At 37.6% G+C, this 22,021-nt stretch overlaps 1 protein-coding gene across 1 annotated transcript in view; it reads right to left on the reverse strand.

The window, feature by feature from the left end:
- pclob (piccolo presynaptic cytomatrix protein b) overlaps positions 1-22,021 on the reverse strand; it is an 83,004-nt gene that overhangs the window by 26,112 nt on the left and 34,871 nt on the right. The window contains exons 11-17 of the mRNA XM_088922621.1: positions 16,478-16,586; positions 15,096-15,163; positions 14,128-14,339; positions 4,631-4,681; positions 4,168-4,298; positions 2,687-2,713; positions 15-108 (exon numbers count right to left, since the gene is read on the reverse strand). Coding sequence (XP_088778747.1) covers positions 15-108; positions 2,687-2,713; positions 4,168-4,298; positions 4,631-4,681; positions 14,128-14,339; positions 15,096-15,163; positions 16,478-16,586 — 692 coding nt within the window. The remainder of the gene's footprint in view (positions 1-14; positions 109-2,686; positions 2,714-4,167; positions 4,299-4,630; positions 4,682-14,127; positions 14,340-15,095; positions 15,164-16,477; positions 16,587-22,021) is intronic.

Raw genomic sequence — 22,021 nt, forward strand, 5'->3', positions numbered from 1 at the left:
AAAGATGAGCATACCTGCTCCAGATGAATGTTTTTATAAATCACAGTTTGATTCCATTCTGGGTTCAGGCTTTTCTGCACATGCTTTGTTCTTCTCTTGTTCTCGGCACTAAAATCGAATATGAAGAAATGTGACGCAATTTCTGAGAACTTCAGAAACCCGAGCTTCAGCTGAAACTGTTGTGCTTCATGAAGATCACATGCAATTTTTTAATCGTTAAAAAACTACACCAAACCACCAAAAAAAACCAAAACAACAGATGCGCAGTAAACAAAATTTAACCCTCCAGCGAAAGCTATGCACAATAAGGAACTGAGAAAAATAAAACCATAGAGGACAGAAACAATGTAATACATTACAGGTAATCTTTTTATAACAAAACACTGCAAATAATACTGCGTGGGCAAAACATCTGCACTCTCTGAGCCAAGACATTGTGTGGCTTTCACCGGCAGCTTTGGTTACAAGTAAATGTTTTTGTTCTAGATTTGACAGATGATGCTCATTCAAAAAAAATTCTACATACTGAACAATATTTTCCACTGGCACACAATTTAATTATAAGCGACTTTATACTTGGGTCACCTGACCCGAGTCGGCTTTCAATGCATTCAGGTCAGGTGACTCTAGTGGCTGATCCAGGATCTCATTCCTTTTCTTGGGCCATGTGAGCCTGCTAGCACTAGATGCACAATTCTGTAGGCTGGCACCAGTTCCTGGAGTAATGACGTAGAGAGCAGTCCCTACTGAAACCTTAATGAACGTTACCAATTGAATTGTTTTCTTGCTACTGTATGGACTGCTTTTTATCCTGAGCAGCCCACAAAGGAGAAAAAAGACAACTGTCATGTTGTGGAAATTTGTGTTTTTTTCTTTGCGTGAGAGAGAGGTTGAAGAGAAAAAAAAGTTTGTTTGCCAAACTCCCTGAGGAGGACCTCAGTGAACGCATCACTGGTACAAAAAAAGCTTGGGAATACCTACTGTATAAACTAGACTCAGAACGTTCTTCTTTAGAAGGACATTTATCTAACTGGTTCTGTGTCTGTTCCATTACTCTTTGTGGGACCACTGGTAAAGGTCCATTACTCTTTGTGGAGCCACTTGTAAAGGCTCTATATAAAAATATTTCTATATATATTTATTATTAATAATAATACTAATATTATTATTATCCTGCATTAGATATGCAGGCTCTAGTGTGGTGGTGTAGTGGCTCTGTGGCTCAGGATCTACGCCTGTGGCTGGAAGGTTTCCTGTTTGTATCCTGCGGCTCGCAGAGGAATCCTACTCCGTTGGGCCCCTGAGCAAGGCCCTTAACCCCAGCTGCTCCAGGGGCGCTGTATAAATGGCTGACCCTGTGCTCTGACCCCCAGCTTCTCTCCCTGTCTGTGTGTCTCATGGAGAGCAAGTTCGGTTATGTGAAAATAGAGAAATTCCTAATACAAGAAATTGTATTTAGCCAATAAAGTGATCTTATCTAATCTATTTCAGGTCCTTTATTTCATGTCTTGGTGCTTTCCCACAGGTCCAAACCACGATAGTGCTAACACTAACAAGCACAACAGTGTTATGATTATAGATCTTTCATTTTTGTCTCCATGTGAAACTTCTTCCTTCTCTGAAGACAAAATTTATTTTTGAAGTATGGATTACATTCATCTTACATTTTTAGCAGCTATATAGTCTGTCATGTTTCCTTCAATGAGAAGAGGCTCTTGCTCGAGTGTGTTTATTGATGCCCAACTGTGTAGGTGTTTTTTTAACATTGTGGTTTGCCAAAATTTGGAGCTCTGAAACATCTGTCTTCCTGTTTTCATGAATGTTCGTCTTAGTTGATTTATTTTATTTATTCAGTTGTACTTCTCAATAATGGATGCTGTTGTATAATTCAGACTACCAAACAATTTGACCACTTGTACATAATAAGATTACTGATTTACTTGTGTTACCTTATCAGTATATTAAATTGCCTTTTAAATTGATATTTTAGCCCTGGATCATACTCTTTGGTCTTGTCCAACTGGTAAAGCATTTATCTTGTTCTGGTATCTGGTATCATCTTGGACTGATGTTTCTACATACTGCATTGTGATGAAGTTTTTCTCTAATGCTATAACTAATTTATCTGAATAGTTTTGTTCTTTTTGCAATTCACTTTTGTTAAAATACATTTAATGTAATATCTGTTTTACTGTACTATAATTGCTTGTTTAATAACCTGAATATCACTTTCTTCTATGAATATACAGTATACAGTATGAGCACATGTGCATACAGTACATGATGATACATGATACAGTACATAGTACACATGCTACTTTAGTACACAGACAGGTAGACAGATACAGTACCCTTGAGCAGAATATAGAAATAAAGTCAGCTTTCAGAGAAACTTCAGTTTAATATCAAATAAAAACATTACGACATGTTTCAGATACCAATCATCTACTGAACTTGTTTTCCTTACCGTATGATCACTGCAACTACATAGCACATCAAAGAACAAAAAAACCCCGCCAATAACAGCATTAAAAGGTGTGCAGTTGGAATTAAATATGATATTTAGCAGCAATTGTACTTGATGACTCATCAGCTCAGCAAATGGAAGCCCAACGTACTAAAGGGAGAATCGTATTTTAGAATGGCAAGCGACCAAGCAAAACAAAAAGGAGAAGCACCACACTACCTTGCATTCTGGACAACCATGACTTGGCTGCATAGATCCAAAGGTTTGCAGCAAAAGCAAATTTGAAAAAAAAAGTCAGACAAGCAGAAGAGGGGAGAAACCAAGAGAAAAAAATCAGAGGAAAGTAGAGAGAAAGATGCAAGAGGTGATTGAGAACTGTCATTAAACTATACCTGCAAGGTATACAGTATACAGTACATCTTTAACAGCTGGGAAGACTGGAAATACTGTCTTTACATTAACAAGAGATCTGTAATGTGGCTGCCATTAAACAGCAGCTGGGGTGCTTGAATGTTGAATGTCAGTGGTTTGCTCAAAGACCGCATTATTTACTGTACTTCAGTCCAGAAACAACAAATATCACATCAGACCTTGACCTTAAAAGCCTCTAATTTTTTTCATAATTTCAAAAAACGTTAATAGAAATTAGGAAACATTGAAAGAGAAACAGGAAATAATACCCAAAACACAAACATTACAGTTACTTTAATCCTTTAAACAATCAAGTTTAAATTTGATTGTTTGGGAACACCTTTGGTACAAAAGACTCTAACAATTCACCAGTAGTATAAAGTGAAATGTTTTGCAAGACATGCAATATGGCAAAATTGATATTATTCTTTAAGGCTCCAGTATACCTTCAGATTATCGCTTATTAAAAGTTTGTATTACCACTAAAAAAATCCTCAGGTGTATGAATGATACACTTGATATGCAGAATTATCAAGATACAGTACACAAGGGAACTATGGCTATGGCTGAAGTAGAGTCCTCCAATTCATAATTCAGTTTGAGATCTTAATCCAAATATTACTTTATCCAGAATGAGCTGACAAAAAAGAACAATAATTGAACAGTGGGAAAAAGAAAAAAAATCTTCACTATTGACATATCTGTGCCAGTCCTTGTCCATTGAACCTGAATTTATACATTCTAAGTTCCCTTCAGAAAGTGAGAAATTTATTTTTTCGAAACAGTTATATGAACAAGAAAATGTGCTTAAACTGTTACAGTATACAGCCACACATTTCTGAAGATCATAGAACTTATTTTAATGTCTTACAAATGAAATGAGGTCCTTTGATACTATCTTTGTGGAAAACAGATATTATATTTAACATTCTGCTAAGGGGCCCAGGACCAGCGCAATGCTCTGAAGCACTTACTCACAACACATCAGTGCTCCTCACACCTCCCTGTGGGGTGCTAAATCTCTAATTATATCCTGGCATGATCCCACATCTTGATTTCTCGGTCTTAGGAAACATCTCTTTTCAGTCCAACAAAGGCAAAACAGCTACCCCCCCCCAAGATGAAAAAGGTCCTACTGTATATACTGTATAACACAAGCTTTTGTTTTTTAAGCTTTTTTTAAAGTACCCTATCTTAAGATAATAAGGGAGGAGTCTTGAAATTTCAAATTACAGGAACAACAAAGAATAAAGAAGTCAAATGTAAACTTTTCTGAACATGATCCATACCTTCTTCCTGGTAGGAGATACACTCTCACAAAAGGGTCTGAATAGCCATTGTTGTCCCGGGGAGCAAGGTTTCTTGCTTGTAGAACATGAAGTATGAGGTGACCAAGATGTTTGTCATAATTTACTTGAAGCTTGGAAGGAAAAAGGAAAATGAGTGATTCCAAAAATGGAGTCCTGGGAGCTCTTTCAGATCTCTGCTGTGCAGAAGGCTTGTGTTTCCAGTGACGTCAATCTATAAAATGTTTATCTGATCGCACATTACACAAAAGTAATAATGTTTTACATTGTGTCCTTAAGCTTCTGGTAAAAATAACATAGAGACTAACACCTATGGTATAAGTTAATTATGTGTTAATAATCTGTTACATTTGGACAACTGATTGCTTAAAAAGAGCTTGAATGCTGGTATCAATTTACAAGTCTTTTAAAAAACGAATTTGAAGTTGCCTACGACAGAACTTACCTGGAGTTCACCAGTGATTGGGTGTAACTGGGACTTTGTTGCTTCTGTAGGCTGGAAGAAATTCCATGAAAGTCAGATCAACACATTTGCACTATAAACTCACAAACTGCACACTGTACGTATTCCATGTAATCCTACATGGATTACGAACATGAATAATTATCACCTGTGTAGTCATAATAGTAATTAAAGATGTGCCCTAGGAAAATCAAGGCTTTAGACGAAATAAATTATGCCAGTTTCACAGATCATTTCCATTGTGTGTTTGGTGGAGATGGTGGAAGATGTCCATTTTTACCACAGAGGTGAAATATGAGCTCACCTATCTGTGTGAAACAAAGATAATTAAAAAGTTATTAGGCAAAATAATATAGATGTTCTCTGCTCCCCTATTCTTGTGCATTCCTTACATTGTAAACTGTGCATGATCATCTTTTAGCTAACCCAGCTTGTTTATAGTGCTGAAAAAATATTTCCTTGTAATTAAGAGAAAAAATATTGAGACAGAAGAATTACTACTGGTATACTGTACATGTGTAGGCATACGTTATGGTTTGAAGCAATAAACTTGGTTGAGCCACATGGCTCAGCATTGGTTTGCACTAGCAGCTGAATAATGGCAAGCGAGTGTAATTTGGACACCATCAGATACAGTACCTGTCAGATATGGATGATTGCTTGGTTCCTCTGCAATCTATTTCATTTTACTATAGAATAAGTGAAAGTTTGCCGTATTCATTGCACAAGCAAATATCTCCTGCACTCCAGATGCAGCAACTCAAATTTGAATGTATTTTGAATTCAAAATCTTAACACCACTATCAACAGCACCCGCATAAAGAGCCATGAAACAGGAGGTTTTTATTTTATCTCCTTCCACAAAGCAAGCTAGAAGCAAAAGATTAATCAGAGACACTGGGCGCAGTCAACTCATACATAAAATATTTAAAACATAATGTTAAAATATGTCTAAAGATAACAGTCCCTCTGCGTAAGCTGTGTGCAAAAGCTTGACATAAAAAAAAGAGTTACTGGGGAGCTAAATTTAGAAATATATTTTGTCTTAAAAAATGCATAACGCATAAAAAATCCCCTCAAGCATCACTTTTTAGATATCTTGCAGGGATTGACGTTTGAGCCACAGGAATAAGATATAAACTGATGATGGAAAAATGCATTTTTAGGTCAGTTCACAGACTCGAGATTGTGTACCGCAGTGAAAGTACGACATGAAGTATGAGAGAGCAGCTGAACGGGAGCTACTTTACGTTATTGATAGGCCAGAAACATCCAATTTAAAAAGGAAGGTTTCAGTACAGAACAACAGCACAAAACATGAACAAGGATTCAGTAATAGATGGCGGAAATCATTGAAATGAAAAGGTGATGCATGCTATATTTTGTGTGTGCATGTGTGCGCGAGATGGATGGAGCTGACCCAGAATGAGATTTGTCCCAAAACTTTATAATTTCCTAGAAGACCTGCAACCAAAGGAATCAGAAATTGGTTTCTGCATCTGCTTATCACAAACCCACTTCTCGCAATACCCTTTCTGACCGTCTACAATTTCACTCCTAATACTCGTCATTTCACAACAAATGCAATTCATTATTTACGGGCTAGAAACAGTCATCTTAAAAAGGAAGGTGTCGGTACAGAAAAAACAGCACAACACGTTAACAAAGATTCAATATTAGATGGTGGAAAACATTTTAATTAAAAGGTGACACATGTTATTTTTTGCAGCTTGAAGCTGTAATTAGTTGTGCCAACACAAGACACTGAACCATTATTACAAATCTTCATCAATGGTACAAATATAAGTGGAAAACCACAAGCCTACAAGCCCGGTCTGTTCTGTGGCTGGGAGTGTGGGGGTGCATGTTTGGAGCTGAGTGATTCTGAGAATAATTTTTTTTTCTGTAGTTAATTTTTCTCTTTTGTGGGAGTATACTGTATAGTGATTCATTGTTGCTAGAATTACTAAAATGTATAAGCAGTTTTTGGGAACAGACTTGGCCACTAAGTCAAGGGGAAACCTACCTATGTGTCAAACTTGACAAGGAGACATGTAGCTGTAATAAATGTGAGTGTAGTTGTACTTTGGCTACTTGCAGAACCAGCAAGGAAAATGACCCATTGTTTCTGTGGAGATTGTGGACAGGAAGGCTGAAGTGTTTAGGCATCTGTAGAAAAGAAAAATCCAAACACTACACTTGTATCCGTCTATTTTCTATTCAGGGTCGCGGAGGGGCCAGAGCCTATCCCAGAAAGCAACAGGCACAAGGCAGGATGCACCCAGGAAGGAAGGTGAGTCCATCACAGTATTACACTTTTAATACTAAAAAATATGTTCCTTGAGTCTGTATAAGCAAAGGCACTGGAGAAACAACTAAAGGAGCCCAAAGGAATCCAAGAGCCTGAAGGACAATCCATACCACTGTTCAGAGCGATATGCACCCTGGATAGAAACACCATGGAAAAAGTAACTAAGAGAAGTTGGTCCCAGGAAAGGAAGTAAAATTCAACCACCCAAATGATATCATTCAACAACACTTATCTCCAGTCTAAGACCTGACTGGGATCTCAGTGGAGGAGCCTTCAGGACACTAACTGACCCTGAAACTCAGACCCTTGTCTCAACTACGATGACTGCCAGTTTGACCAGAGAGAAGTGGTGGTTGCTGGAGATTCCATTCTCTGGAACAGAAACCATGAAATGACAACAGTATGCTGCTCCAGGGTCGAAAAAGAGTTGACAAACTCTTTTTTAAGGCAACAAAGGTTTTTGTGTTTCCACGTTGGCACAAATGACTTTGGTAGAAATAGCACCTTTACCTAAACAGCACCTTTACCAAAAAAAAATTTAAAAACCTTCTGGAAATGAATGGAAGATCAGGACCAAATTAGTAGTCTTGTCAGGAATCTTAACAGCACTGGAAAAAAGCTGAATAACTTCAAATGCCAACACAACACATGGCTGAGGACATGGTGTGCTGAAGATGCTTCATCATTCTCGGCCACTGGAAACTTTCCATGGCAAAGGCCATCTGTACAGACCTGGCAGAGTGCATCTAGTCATTGGTTGTTTTGGAAAAAGGATCCACAGAGAAATCCAGGAACATTTAAAGAGAATGGAAAGGGGGAGAGGTCAGAGAAAATCCGAAAGGAAGATATTTGGGATAGAAAGTTAAAAGAAGAATTCAAGGGAATATAATGAAACAAACACCTGGGTAATTTAACATTTCTACCCAAGAAAAAACTCAGAATTAGTTCTACACTGAGAGGCTATAAGAGCTGAACCCTTTTCTTCACAAACGTGAACACTCATGAACTCGAAGGCTCTGACAAACTCAACCTAGTCTTCCAAAATTAACAGTGAAACACAGACCTAAAACCAATAAAGCTCAATCTGGAAGATATTATGCAGAGATAATTATAACTAAAGGCAGCTCTGTGAGTAGAAGTGATGGTACTGTAATTCCACATTTTATGAGGTGTCAGCTAGTCAGCAGATGAGAGGAGGGTACAGTGTGGAGAATATCCATGTACTGTACTGCATATTTAGACATGGTGAGAGCAGGCAGGTGTCATTGTAGTTGATTATTTTCCCAGTCTCCACCTGTTTGTGAGTTAATTGTGAAAGTTCCCTTAAAACGTTTGACGTCACATGTCTTTTGTCTTAGTGAGTTATTTGTTTTTCTTTCTTAGTGTTCGGCAGTGTGCTTTTGTCTGCACATTATTAATGCACAATCTTAGCACGTAGGCTCTCAATGTATTGCAGATGGGTGTAGGGATGCAGTCCAAAGAGCAGCTCTCATCGACTGTCTCGTGTCTCGTATAGAGAAGCATACGTGGCAGTTCTGTGCACAAAACACAGACGGATATTACTCATCAGCTTGAATGGTCAGCTATGGGGGTGGGAAGCGAGACATGGGTGTTATTTTAATGACATTCTTTTTTATTCTCCTGGAACATGTGCAGATCACTCTGCCACATTAGGGATCCCAGCCTGGTCGCCTGTGGGCTCCAAGCTTGCATGACGGCACTCTCTATGAAAAGATCGGGTCCTATGCCAGTGTAACAATCTGTACTGATGTACTTCTGTAAATTATGTATCTGTAACAGATTTTTATACTGTCTTGATTTAGAGCAATCAGAGGGGTGTGACCCACCTCACTTCTGTAACTGGATTTTTTTCCAAATGTAAAAAGTGCATTAACTCAGAGCTGGGATGCAGAGCTTACAGTATGTAGTTTGTTGTTGGTGATCTTAACAGAAAATGAGCAATTGGTAAGTATTTAAGAATTTAAGAGTAAGAATTGGGACAGCAAAGTGAAATTTGTTTGCTGTGTATTAATAAAACTGGTATTTCAAATTTAAAGATTAATAAGAGGCAAAAGTAAAGAATTTAGCTATACAGCAATGTTTTGTGTTCAATATTTATGCTTACTTACACTTAGCTACTGTCCCAATATCTTTTCGTGAGGGAGGAGCAGCTCAGACCCACACCCTAGACCAGACATGAACTGCTGGACATCTAGAGTAATCCCCAGCTAGCTGCCAAAAAGATCACATCAACTAAAGACTCCCAGTCTGGTATCTTTGGCCAAATTGGACAGATATGGTTATACAGTACATTTCAACAAAATTTGGCAGCAAGTTGCTGCATTTTTAGTTGTTTTTTTCTGACCATAGTAAGGTCAATCTTAAATGTATCGTCTGGCAACCTAAACCTAGTGGATTTGGAAATAGTATTTAACGATAGGATAAAAACAAGTCTTTCCTTCACGGAGACAGTGGTGGGATGTACTGTAGCTTACATGTGGGCAAGATGTTTTTGTCAGCAGTAATGCACACATGACACAGAGTGCAGCTAGAGTCATTAATCTTCTGGAGCAACAAATCACCGAATTCCTAGGAACTCTGCAGGTTGCTTGTAAGCCTGATGGTGAAACAGAGAAGACTGGCAGACTTGTTGGATGCACAAGTACAGGGTGCATTGAAGCTGTCTAGATTCCAGGCAATCTAATAGGTGGATGCATGTTCTCAGGTTGTCTTTTGAAAAAAGAAAAATGCAGCTCAGCGGAAAGTATTCCATTGCTTAAAGACCCAAACTGTGCAGCAGCTGAAAGGGCCTGAGGCAATACAGATTTATATGGGACCTGTACCGGGTGGAGCTGTGGAGAAGCTGCAGAGAGTCTGGCAGTTCCTATAGGGTCTGGCCCACGTTCAGAAAGAGGTAGAAGTAGCAGCCTGAGAAAGATCTGGGCCTTCAAGAACTCGCAGTGACCCTGGAGAGGAAGGTCTGCATGGCTTCTTGGCATCTTATGGGGAGGGACCTGTCTGAAGTTCTTGAGGAAAGCATTCTTGACAAAGAACTACCTATCAGGTTTTGCTGTGCAGCTTTAGTTTTTAGTGTTGCCCAAGAGGGAGATTTATGTGTCTTAAAAATGGCATCTTGTAAGTTTTCTAGATTACAATATACTGAGCAAGACATTGGCTAACTCTCTCAAGACTATAGGAATCTCACGTGCTTCTAAATCAGGCTTATTGTATACCAAAAAGAACTATTTGTGATCATAATCTGACGGTGATCACTAAGATCTTTGATTTTAACGCGGGTTTTATTGCCCTGACAAGAAGAAGCAATTCGATCAAGTATCATACTAACTTATTAATTTATTAACACACGTCTTTTGTGTTTGGCCCGGATTTTGTGAAAAACTGAGCTGCTCAATAGTAACAAGTTCAGTGTGCTCAAGGTGCATAGCGTGTTAAGTCTCTTCTCTACAGTCCAGAGGGGTATCCAACAAAGATATATAACTTTATATGGGGTCTCGTATTCCCTGTACAATGTCCATCTCCTTGAACAGCTACAATGTCTCTTACATAGGGTTTGTCTAGTCCCGATTACTCCATCCAAACCCTTAAACCCATATTGTGTTTGTCTACAACTCTGAGTCGGGATATTACAACTCTGAGCCAGTTCCAGGATATATTCAAGGGGATGCCACCAGCTGAAGCTAACTGGGGTAAGAACCACGCTTTTCTTTTTTTTCTGTCCTGAATAAGCAAATACTGAGTCAAGACATGTAAGAAACGTGAAGTACTTGGGACAAGCTGACATGACGGTATAGGCATTGGAAGCAAGAGGGAGCAAATTGCGTCAGAAAACAGTATACCACCAGGCCTCTTTACTTGCCAGGAAATGGTGGCACATGACAGAGGGGAGGTTGAAAGAGGGTTTACTGGTGATGATAGTGTAGATGGTGATAGGGGTGTTCGGCAAGCAATTATGGTTTGAGAGGTGTAGTAGGGAGTTTATGGAAGAGTTCAAAGAAAGATTAAGCCAGTTGATCCATATTCCCAAGGATTAAATCGGACTGTGTACAGTGTTTGATAGGACATTCACATGGAAGAAGGCTGGGAAATGGCAGAAGAAGATGATGTTTTTAACGGGTAAATCTGACGGGACTACAAAGAAACAGAGCCATGTGTCATCTGAGAACAGCAAGGTGATTGTGCTGACTCAAATTGCAGTTCTGGTTTAATCTTTTGCCGTATGCGGATGTAGAAAAATAAAATCTTGCAGTCAGCCACAGAGTCATTACACAATAACAGTTCTATCAGAAAAACATTTGTAGCAAACGTCATAACAATTTAAACTCGAAGTCTGCTATAGAGTTTCTGAGACTACTAAAGAGTTTTCAGCTGGTAGATGTACAGAGGACATTTAATGTTAGTTGTAGACACTATGCTTGGATGGAGATCACTAGGAATTGCAGTTCTTTGGCCAGACTGGATGGTTTCTACAGACCTGAACATAATTTGACATTTTTAAAACTGCTTTCATCATCGCAAATGTTTTTTTCTGATCACAGTTGTTCCTATCAACTGTACTACCCCGATATGTAAAGTCTGAGTTTCCACTGTTTTTTTTAATGTAATGGGATTTACTTGAAGATCAAAATTGTAGAAATATTTTTCTGGGAAAGATGTACAAAAAACATGTTTTTTTCTTTATAGCCGTGGTGGGGATGTATGAAAAGTACCCATCCAGTCTTTCTCTCTACAATACGCAAATAATGTTCAGAAATAAATCCTTAAGAGAGATGTAGGCAAAGATCTTAAGAGACCCAGTGACCCATAGACTACAGCCCAAAAGGCAAACAAGGGGCTTGTAGACGTTTGGGACTACTGAAGTCATGCTTCCAGAGTTGTGCAGAGATGAAGGCATCCACACATTAGCTCTTAAAATTGGTCAAAAAGTTGATAAAGTAGAATGGAATTAATCACTGTGACATCTAAGAATAGGCATTTCAGTTCTATACAGAACTGGACACCAGTATCCTTGCTCTGAGTGGATTTGGGGAAGGTTAAAAGATCTGTCAAATAGTTGAGTATGAGTTCAAAGTGTCAAAAAATAGGGCAGTGACAGAGCAGGTGATGCATCCATATCAATCCTACTACATTCCCAATAGCTTCATATTTGATTACCTCTTTTTGAACAAGGTAATTATGACTGTCACCAATTTTTTTTAGTTCAATCCCAGTATCATGTCCCTTGACCACATACAACTCTAGACAGGGTTGATCAGTGGACTTATAGGAAGTTCTTTAAAGCCTTTACATTCTGTTTGTGTTTTAATAAGAAAATCCTGTTGCTTTATTGTGACAATTTAAGTGGTTTGAAAATCACTGGTACGTTAAGCACCACATTCGAGATGAAGCAATAGATTCATCAGGGATGCTCTCTGTCAGAAATGCTTTACTCCTTAGCAAGGAAGCTCCTTGTCAATGAGCACCAGAAGGCATTGACAGGACTGGCTGTTTCCCAAGACCATAATGCAGTGATTGAAGTCAGAGTATGACATATCGGTACTTAAAGTACATTTAAGGAATATCATGAATGTTTTGAGAAACTGCCCAATGCAAAGATTGACTGGGCCAAGGGTAAAAATGTCAATCGATTCTAGATTTACCAGCAGGGCCTAGGTAAGGTTAAAGAGAGGTTTCAGTATTTAGTGATATAAAGTAGCAAATTAGATGTGGCTTAATTGCAGAAGAAATGGACCAAGGTGGTAGAGAAGATCAAGGGTAGATGTCAGAGGTGGAAATGTTCGTTCCCTCAAATTATAGAGCAGGGATGTTAATAATATAGCTGCCTCATGTTTGTTGCATCAGTCAGTCTGTACCTAGCCCACCAGACCTTTAGTTCATCAGATTCCATCGGTACAGTTCAATTTGTTTGCATGCGTTACACTGAATACAGACAGAGCATGCTCTGTCTGTCACTGGCTGAGAGTAGACAAGGTCTGAGTGATGTATTTAACAGGATTGCAGATTTTTATCTGCAAGTCCTACAAAGGTTGTTGGACTTCTCCGAGTACTTGTAGTCTGCCTTGACTACAAATTGTCCTGGCTGTCCTGCAAGAGGTGGGGGAATTTGAATTTGGGAAAAAAAGTTTCTTTGAAATACATTTGAATAAGCAAGACATGATTAAGTTGCTGCAGTATTACAGGAGTGTTTTTTAAGGCCTGAAAGTTTTTTGGACAGTAAATGCAGAGATAATTCGTAGAACACTGAAACGTTTAGAAGACTGGAAGAACATTTGGTAACTAACCCTTTTCAGCAAAGCTAGTGTACAGGGTATTGTCATTTCATTGGCCACAAAGTAGAACAGGATTGGTGAAAGAAAAGCATTTACTGGATCTCAGAAGATACTGTACATGTGGAGGAAACCTGGCTCCTTGACTCCAGAGCTAAGACTGCTTTCAGTCTTTTAAATTTTTTTAAAAAACATTTACTTTAAACATGGCAAAGAACAGCAGTACACTACTCAGCTATTTTTATCTTTGGACAAGCAAAGATGTCTATTATTATGATTACTTTAAGTTTTTTGCTCTTAAAGGTCATGCAAGGCGGTTACTCACTCTGATATGACATTTTTAATGATACTTGAAGAGTTTGTGAGTTCATGAATTCATGTGGGATATTTTTTCATTGTAAAAACGTGACTCTTACTGAATTTGTGAAAATGCATAACTGTATACAGTATGCATATTTTACTACACATACAGTAAGTGAATACATAAATGAGGTACTTAAAAAGCAACATTTTGTTCATAAATGTAAGGAACTAAAATTCCGATTACAGCTGCTATGAAATTCTTGTAGAAATGGAACCTCGTCTTATACTGTAAATGTGATGAGTTGTTAAAATGTCAAATTATGTAAAAATGTCATTTGCTTAAATCTTTATCTCAGGGAAAATCTGCTTATAATTGCAGAAAATTGTCACTCACAGGTTTAGTCCTGCTGTTTTTACACTGCAATAACTTTTTGAAAATCCTGATTTTCTTGTCAGTCATTCACAGAAACCTGATTTGTTTCAATAGGTTTGCGTTTTTGTGGTTTACACTTTACACAGTCTAATTCAGCATGCACAATGACTGCACTAAGCACTAGGCCCACATTTCAAAATACTCCCACCTTGCTGCTGTGTCTTTTCTTGCTGACAGAGGGGGAGCCAGGCTGACCAGGGCTTGGGACAGCACTAGAGGCGGCCGAAGTTGTGCCTGAATGAGTGAGGGGTCCTTTCTCTGTGGCTGACATGACTGTAGAAGGTGCCTGCTGTTGAGAAACCTTCTGCAGTTCTGCTGCCAGTTGCTTAGGATCAACTCCTGGAGACCTTTGTCTTTCTCCTGCGCAAACACAAATTATTGGCAAATCATTAAATGTTGTTTGAAATGGAATCATATTGTGCATTGCCTATGTAATTCAATTGCTTGTGCAAACGTTTTCATTCATAAAAACATCAGAAAACAGAACACAATAGAACCAATTATTTATTTTATTTCTTTTAAATAACATCTAGTAGTGCTTCAGCTGTTCAATACTTGGGTTCAGTTTAACTGTGCCATGAAACACAGCATTTTTAATATAACAGTTTACACTAGTTAAGGAAAAGCAATCTAACATCTAACAAATTTCAAGACTTATTAAACACACTTACAGACTCTGTAATCTCAGTGGTAAAATAGGATACTTTAACCACCTCTAAAATCACATTTTCTATAGCTATTTCAGTAATCACCTCACATTCTGCAATCCATGGGACCATAAATGCACTATTTAAAGTCTGTTTTCTATTTTCTATTTAATCCTTTCTTCAGGTTGTCACATTGTCAGACTAGTGTTAGAAGATCAGAATTAAACATAGAACACTTAAAAACTTTTCTACTGCTTCACAGTTCTCATTCAGCACATTTCGAGCCTGTTTATCCTGATAAGTATCTCTCAAGGTGCGTTAATGCTCTTGTGTGCACACAAGTACAGATCTACCCCCCCTAAGAAATCAGTAGTCCTCCTATAAATGTAGAGAAAAGCAACAGCAGGTGAACAATGATAAAACAGGGAAACAATGTTATCTGGGATTAATGTCAACATTTTCCACCTACCAGCATTTGTCTGGTCATGGAGCTCCAAAAGCTGGGGATTTTCAGAATCCGACAGCATATTCAAGTCCCTTACACAAAGGCGAGAAAAAAAATCATGAACAGCTTTCCTGATCTAGTTTAATATTCAGTGATTATGAGAAAATGAGAGCTGGTAAAAGAGAAAACAGCTCTTAAGTATGGCCCATTTTGAACTGTTACAATTCACTCAGGTTGGTAGTAGAAAAAATGCATAGAATTATACTTAATCAGAATCTCAAAGGATCGTGGAAAAAAAACATTGTGATGGAAAAATAGCATTTAAACCTTATTCAATTGATTTGATTTCAGCTTTTTTTTGTAGCTGCACTAGAATCCAAATTGTAGTCTTAGCTCCTTGAGCCATATCCAGCAAAACTGGGTATTATAAATGTATTTACAATAGCGTTTATATACTGTAGTACACTTATGCAACTCACAATACCGTACTAAAACTGTACTAAATACATCAGTTCATGTTTTTGTCCGATCTGATGTACTCTACTGCAAACGATGATAAAACCTTTTTTTAATCTGATGTTATTTTACAGCAATTACAGTGCATCAGACAAGACAGAATTATAAACTGTTTTCTAATACATATCCAGGAGGACCTAAAGTAAAATTAAATAGCACAATCTAATATAGTTTTATTAAAGCAAACGCAGTCTTTCTTCCCCATAGGCACAACTTTAACTATTAAACTTCTAGTTATAAGTGTAGCAGGAACTTTAGCCATACTAATGTAATGTATTGTGTATTTGTATATTGTTATACAGTATACTGTTACTACAATGCAGTATTACTACAATACAATATTGTTTAGTTGAGTAAATAATCAACTAAACAATACCCGTACATAAGTGCTATAGTAAAAAATAATACAGTTTTTAAAATGTTTCAGCTGTGGAACTTTCTTCACCCTTGTTTCTTTTCAGCATGGAATACACCTTTACTTGTTCCTTTGCAGCCTACGCATGCTGACACAGCTCCCCACTTGGACTCAAAATTGATGTCACTACTTTTAGAAAGAGTGTATTTTGCAATTAAATACTGTATCTCACTGGTGAGCCTTCTTGTGAAAATGCAGTAGTTAGTCACTCTACCTATATTCGTCCAGGTTCATACTATTAATTAACAACTGAAGTTAGCTATTCATCAAGTACTGTATCTCCTCCTTCAGCAAAAGTTGCTCGTTCTGAACAGTTTACAGAAAATCGGAAGAAATAAAGTTCTAATTATTTTATACCAGTGCTCATCTGTGTAGAACAAACTCCTTTATGGTTATTTGAACATCAGAATGTTTAACTTCTATTTAAAAAAGCCAAGAAAATAGCACTGAAATTGGAAGATGTGGAGCAACTCACAGTCTTACACAGATTTCAGCTTCCCCACACGGCTGGCTCACAATGCTTTGGACCTCTTCGTATGTTTTGCCAGTCAGAGGGATTCCATTCCATTCCAGAGCCTGCATTCCTGGAAATTAAGATATGGTGCTTTATTAGAAACAAAAAATCTGGATTTACTCTGTCATCTTATTTTTTTCTCCATTGTGCAAATATCACATAACGCTCTACTTCTAGGTGTAAAAGAAATATTACCTTCATTTACATGGGATGGTATTTTGCAATGGGTAGTGCCAGTACTTTTGTGGCAATGCCTCTATTCAAATACTATTGCTAAGTAAAGGGCAGATTTACAAGAAACACAAACCTGACAGTGTTAAATACATACTGTACCTGGTCAGCAATAAATGATAGCATACTCTCTGTAGGGCCACAGTGACACAAACTCAAGTGCTTAATTCACTAGAAAATCTTCACTCCCACATTCTAGGCTGAATATATGTTTATATATGTAGTTTTATCACAGCAAAAAGGAAAAACCCAGCACTAGTAGGCAACATATTGAACAGTGTTCAATTTATTTAAAAGTGGCATTAGTGAAAAAGTACAGGTTATGAATAATAAATTAGTGAAAAATCTTGTTTCAAATACTAAGTACTTTCACTTTTTGGGGAAATACTGTATGTGTTATATGTAGAGACAGACGTATATAATATATATTCTGAGCATCAAAAGAAACTCTATGCATTAGGATTTTAGAATAAAAAGTACACCAATTCATCTGCTGCAAAAAAAAATGGTCATTTTTCAGACTTAGTAACTTTGGGATTTTGCTGCAGTTACAAGTATGTTTCTTTAGATGCACAGTTTTTATAAACATATATACTGTAGCTACAAATTAACACGTAAAGTGAATCTTTAGTTGCTGCAGATATACTTTAAAAGATTATCATTTGAAAACATTTATCTAGGACTGTGAGTCACAGTGTCATGAGCTTATTTCCATTTGCACTGTTTGATATGCTTGCTGTTCTCACACCTGACAAACTGGATAATCTACTGTAGATTGCACACATTACACTATTCACAGTAGTTACAGTATTTCACAATTCATCTCCAGGTTCACTTGTCAAAATCTAACATTTTTAAAAAGCCCTATATTCTTCAAGTCAGACAGTAAGTTAAATACAAGAGTATTGTAGTTCCCCTACTGAGGGATGCAATATTTACATATCCATTTATATCACAACTCATTGGCACGATAGTTACTTTCTTAATAATAATTATCCCTATTTTAAATCATAATTTACACCCTTAGGAAAGAATTGGGAAAGCATGCCAGAGAATCTGAAAATTAATTTTCAAAGCAGATTGCTTATTTTAAAACTCACAGCAAACACAAAAACACTCCTTTGAACCACCACTTACACAAGTGAAATTGAGTCTTCTGATATGCCCTTTGTTTACGACGTAAATCATGAGCTGTGACATAAAAATATAATAATCAAGACACATGAACGTAATTGTAGAATTGTGGTTAATGAGCGCAGATATTTGAAAATAAACATTTTTGCACTCATCTGCAATACAGTACATTCACATTAGCAACTGGTGAGTGGACACTTCTTAGCTGATACTTTGAATGTCAAAGAAATCTTCTCCTCCATTCATTCTGTGAGTTTCATACCTCAGTCACCTTTATTTCCTTATTCAATTTCAGGCATGAAGCTCTCTAAGAAATTCATGTTTTTCTTTAATTAATTCCAACTGCGTCTCTGTGATGAAGCTCTAGAATTTTATTTTTACTAAATTTTCATACTAAATTCATAGACCTTTCAAGATTACCTCAATCAATGCACCTTTTTGTGTAATGGATAATAGCTTTGTGCTGACAACAAAAACTACAGTGAGATTACATCTTACGAGATGTAATATCCAGTAGAATAGCTAAAAATAACTAACAGTACAGTAATTTTTCTCCTCCTCACCGGTCATGCGTGACATTTTCTAACACTTTTACATGGACACATGCCATCAAAAGTTGTTTCCATTATCAAGCACATCCCAAGGAAAACAGGAGCTGGTCATCATGGAGGAGGAGTTTCAAAAAACATCCCAAAAACTAGAGAACAGCACCACAAATAAACCATCACCTTTTCTCCCTTTTATTGAGAACATTTTGGATCAATAAATTAAAAAAGGCAGTCGAGACAATTGTGTGTTCATATCTGCAGTAGTTGTAAGCATTTTTATAATAACACGTGTCCTATAATAGTTACAAATGCACTGAAGCACTAAATTCACATATCAGTTACAAAATATGCTCTTTTGCAAATACATTTGAAAATGAAAATATCTGTGTCTCTTAGGGATGTCATAAAGTTTACTGCAGCAGGACCAGCTAACAAAAGAGATAGGCATAGGCAGATGGCAAGTACTGAGCTCATGTACATCTAAGAACAAATCTTTTTATATAATAGATGTCATTATATTATGAACCCAGGTACACTTTCTTTGCATATAAATGCATAATTATTTTCATATAAAGACTTTGAACCGTTTAACTAAGTGCAGTTATTCATTATGTAAATTGAGATCCACCAAGCATATAGGGACTTTTACTTAGAAAGAAATAAGCTTCTCATCCATTAGCCTCTCCATGTCCACAGAAGTCTCATTAATGATTTTAAGTCAATTTTAGAAGGGCCGTAAGAAGGCAGTATCTTCTCACAATATGAATTATAGGAAAGTCAAGTTATCTCTTACAAGAGGATGGTACTGTACCATAAGTTCACGATGAAGAAACATTAATTTCACATTGGTAACCCTGATGTATTGGGCTGGCTGGATGCGCTTTCATCTTTTTTATATATTCTACGTGTACTGTAGACAGTTACAATTTATAGACAATATAGTGTAAAAAAAAAAGATATAAATGAATTAAATGGTTTGAAATCATCTTTTCGGAACAATGTGTTTTACAGCACAAACGAGTCAGAGGGGCAGCCTAGAATGGGCATATGAAGCCAGCCATAGATCATCAGGCGATTCGAACAAGAAAATCAATAGAGCCCACAAAATCAGTCTCATGTCACAGAGATTGAACGTTCACGTCATGAAAAAATAGACCTTGAGCTGTTTCAGACAGGCGCATATTCTAATATATGTGCACGCGATTTGGCTGAGTCAGTGTCCTGGGAGCACAGACCAGAAACATAGTAGGAATGCACTGACTTTTACTGAGAGCTGAAACCTCACACTGATACTGCAGTATCTTTTAACAATAGACTGAATTACATTAAGGCATACTGCACTTTTTAACCAGATGAGCAAAGTCAGGAGAAATTCTCATTTGCAACAGTGAACTAGAGATTAACCATTTAAACAGCAGGGCTGTTTGCTCACAGTTACTCATGGTTACAACCAACCACAGCATCCCACCCACGATGTGAACTCACAGCCCCCGTCTGTTGAGCCCAGGGCCTTAACCACTACTCTAAACACTGCTGCATGCTTACAACCCATGGGTAAAACTGAGGAATCAAGAAGGACAGCCAGAGAATTTCAATGTGAAGGTTACAGCGGATACTTATCGAGAATGGAGAATCAAAATGGAACTGAGGTATCTGGTGTGAAAGGAAAATGAGAAATTATACATTAAAATGTAAAGCAGACATTGTAGCATAGGGAACAGCCCACACAACTAAATTATTTCCACACTGTGTGATCCAGAATGTGTACATATCGGACAGCTATCGTTTTAGTGCGAACTGTAACTGTAATGACACTGTCTTTAGCCATGTACGGTACAGTACGTCTTAATATTTCTTCTGAGAATAATGTATTTGTGTGTTTATGAAATCTTGGCTTTTAGGACCAAAGTTTAGTGAGGCTGAGGAGAGAAGCAAGAAACAAGTAATTATAAATCTGGGGACCACTATTTGTTTCCAATGCCATTATTTTCTGCACACTTCCCACCAGCACAATGTTCACTGTCGCTGCCCTCAGTCAAGTGGCTTACAGGAGCCACAGCATCATGGTATCCTTGCCGAGCTGTGCCACCTGACATGGCATCAGTTCAGTGACTTTCTAACAGACTTGGGAGTTTACCTACCACCAGGGAATATGTGGGAATTCAATTTCTGTTTCTCATCTAAACCTTTTCCGATATTCAATATTTTAGAACGTGTATTGAGGAGCCCATGTTACACGTGCTCAAAATATACCATATCACTTTTCAATGAATAGATAATGGCACATCTGGAATTGCTGACAACGAAAAAGAAGAACATTTTCCAAAATTATTAATAACTTTATATCATTTATTAAGAAATACAATTAAACTATTATTATATAAATCACTTTAAAATAAAACACATTCCATTAATTTCACTCTGTATTCATAACAGAGTTCTATTCTTTATTGTTCCTTTATCCAGTGAATTGAGAACAAATTCTTATTTAGAGAGGACACCAAGAGACACATTTCTACAGCCTGGTATTTACTGGAGAACTCAAGATTATAGCACACAGTGTTAACAACCTTCTGTGAAAAACAAAGCCTGTTCTCTTTTTTAACATTATTTCTCCTAATGTTTCAAGTTCAAATCTGTGATTAATGTTTCATTGTTGATTTGAACAATTTTGTCACAAAATCTAGTGATACCATGAATACTTGCTAACAAATGGCATAATATCTGTTTGTTACCGAAGTGTTTTAAGGCTATCACTAGAAATATAGCAAAGTAGAAAAAAGCTACCAGCTTACTGAAATTGTGTACACCAATCATGCTGGCATTTTATGACAGATAACCACATCCTTTGAACCAAAAGGATTGCAAAACTGAACAAGATTCACTTTTATACAGAGCTTGTAAAATTGAAACACTCATCTAGCAAATTATTTGTAATTCTTCAAGGCTGTTGCTGTATGACTCAGCATCTGAACACTTCGCATCTTTTTGTACAAACAACTTTATCACACAGCACTGTAGATTCCTACTCAGAATGGAGTTACTTCATTTTTCCACATGCACTGTATAAATGTAAAGTATGTAATGTAAGGTATATAACCAAGAGGCAACTCAGACGTCTCTCGAGGCTCTGCCCCCACAGTGCTGTGAAATGCCAAGAGCTAATTAATATTTGTGCCCATGATTCATAGCGATTGCATGTGTCACAGAGAACTATATTCACTTTAGGTTTGCTATAGTTGCAAGTGTTGTTTTCTCAGACGCCACTCAATTACCACACAGTGAGGGACGGCACGTTTGAGGGGTGTGGTGGTGCTGGGCCCATGCGGACTGGGCCTGGGGCGGAGGTGAGCCAACAGGAAACAGAAAAGAGACAGAGCTCCAGGATACCATTTGCCATTTGCAAGAGGTCAGCTCGTTAATTAGGCCCCAGTCGTTAGCTCTGCCTAGACCCAAGACATCTCCAGCTCACTCCCGCCCCTCATAGCAAATCCCGAGCCCTGGTCTGGAATAGGCTTTGTCAGCCCCAGTCAGAAGGAATCACAGGAGCAGAAGAGACAGAGAAGAATTTGGGGGAACTCAGATTGCACCC

Source organism: Atractosteus spatula, chromosome 8 (genome assembly GCF_055471065.1).
Source record: "Atractosteus spatula isolate fAtrSpa1 chromosome 8, fAtrSpa1.hap1, whole genome shotgun sequence".
In the NCBI taxonomy this organism is placed as follows: domain Eukaryota; kingdom Metazoa; phylum Chordata; class Actinopteri; order Semionotiformes; family Lepisosteidae; genus Atractosteus; species Atractosteus spatula.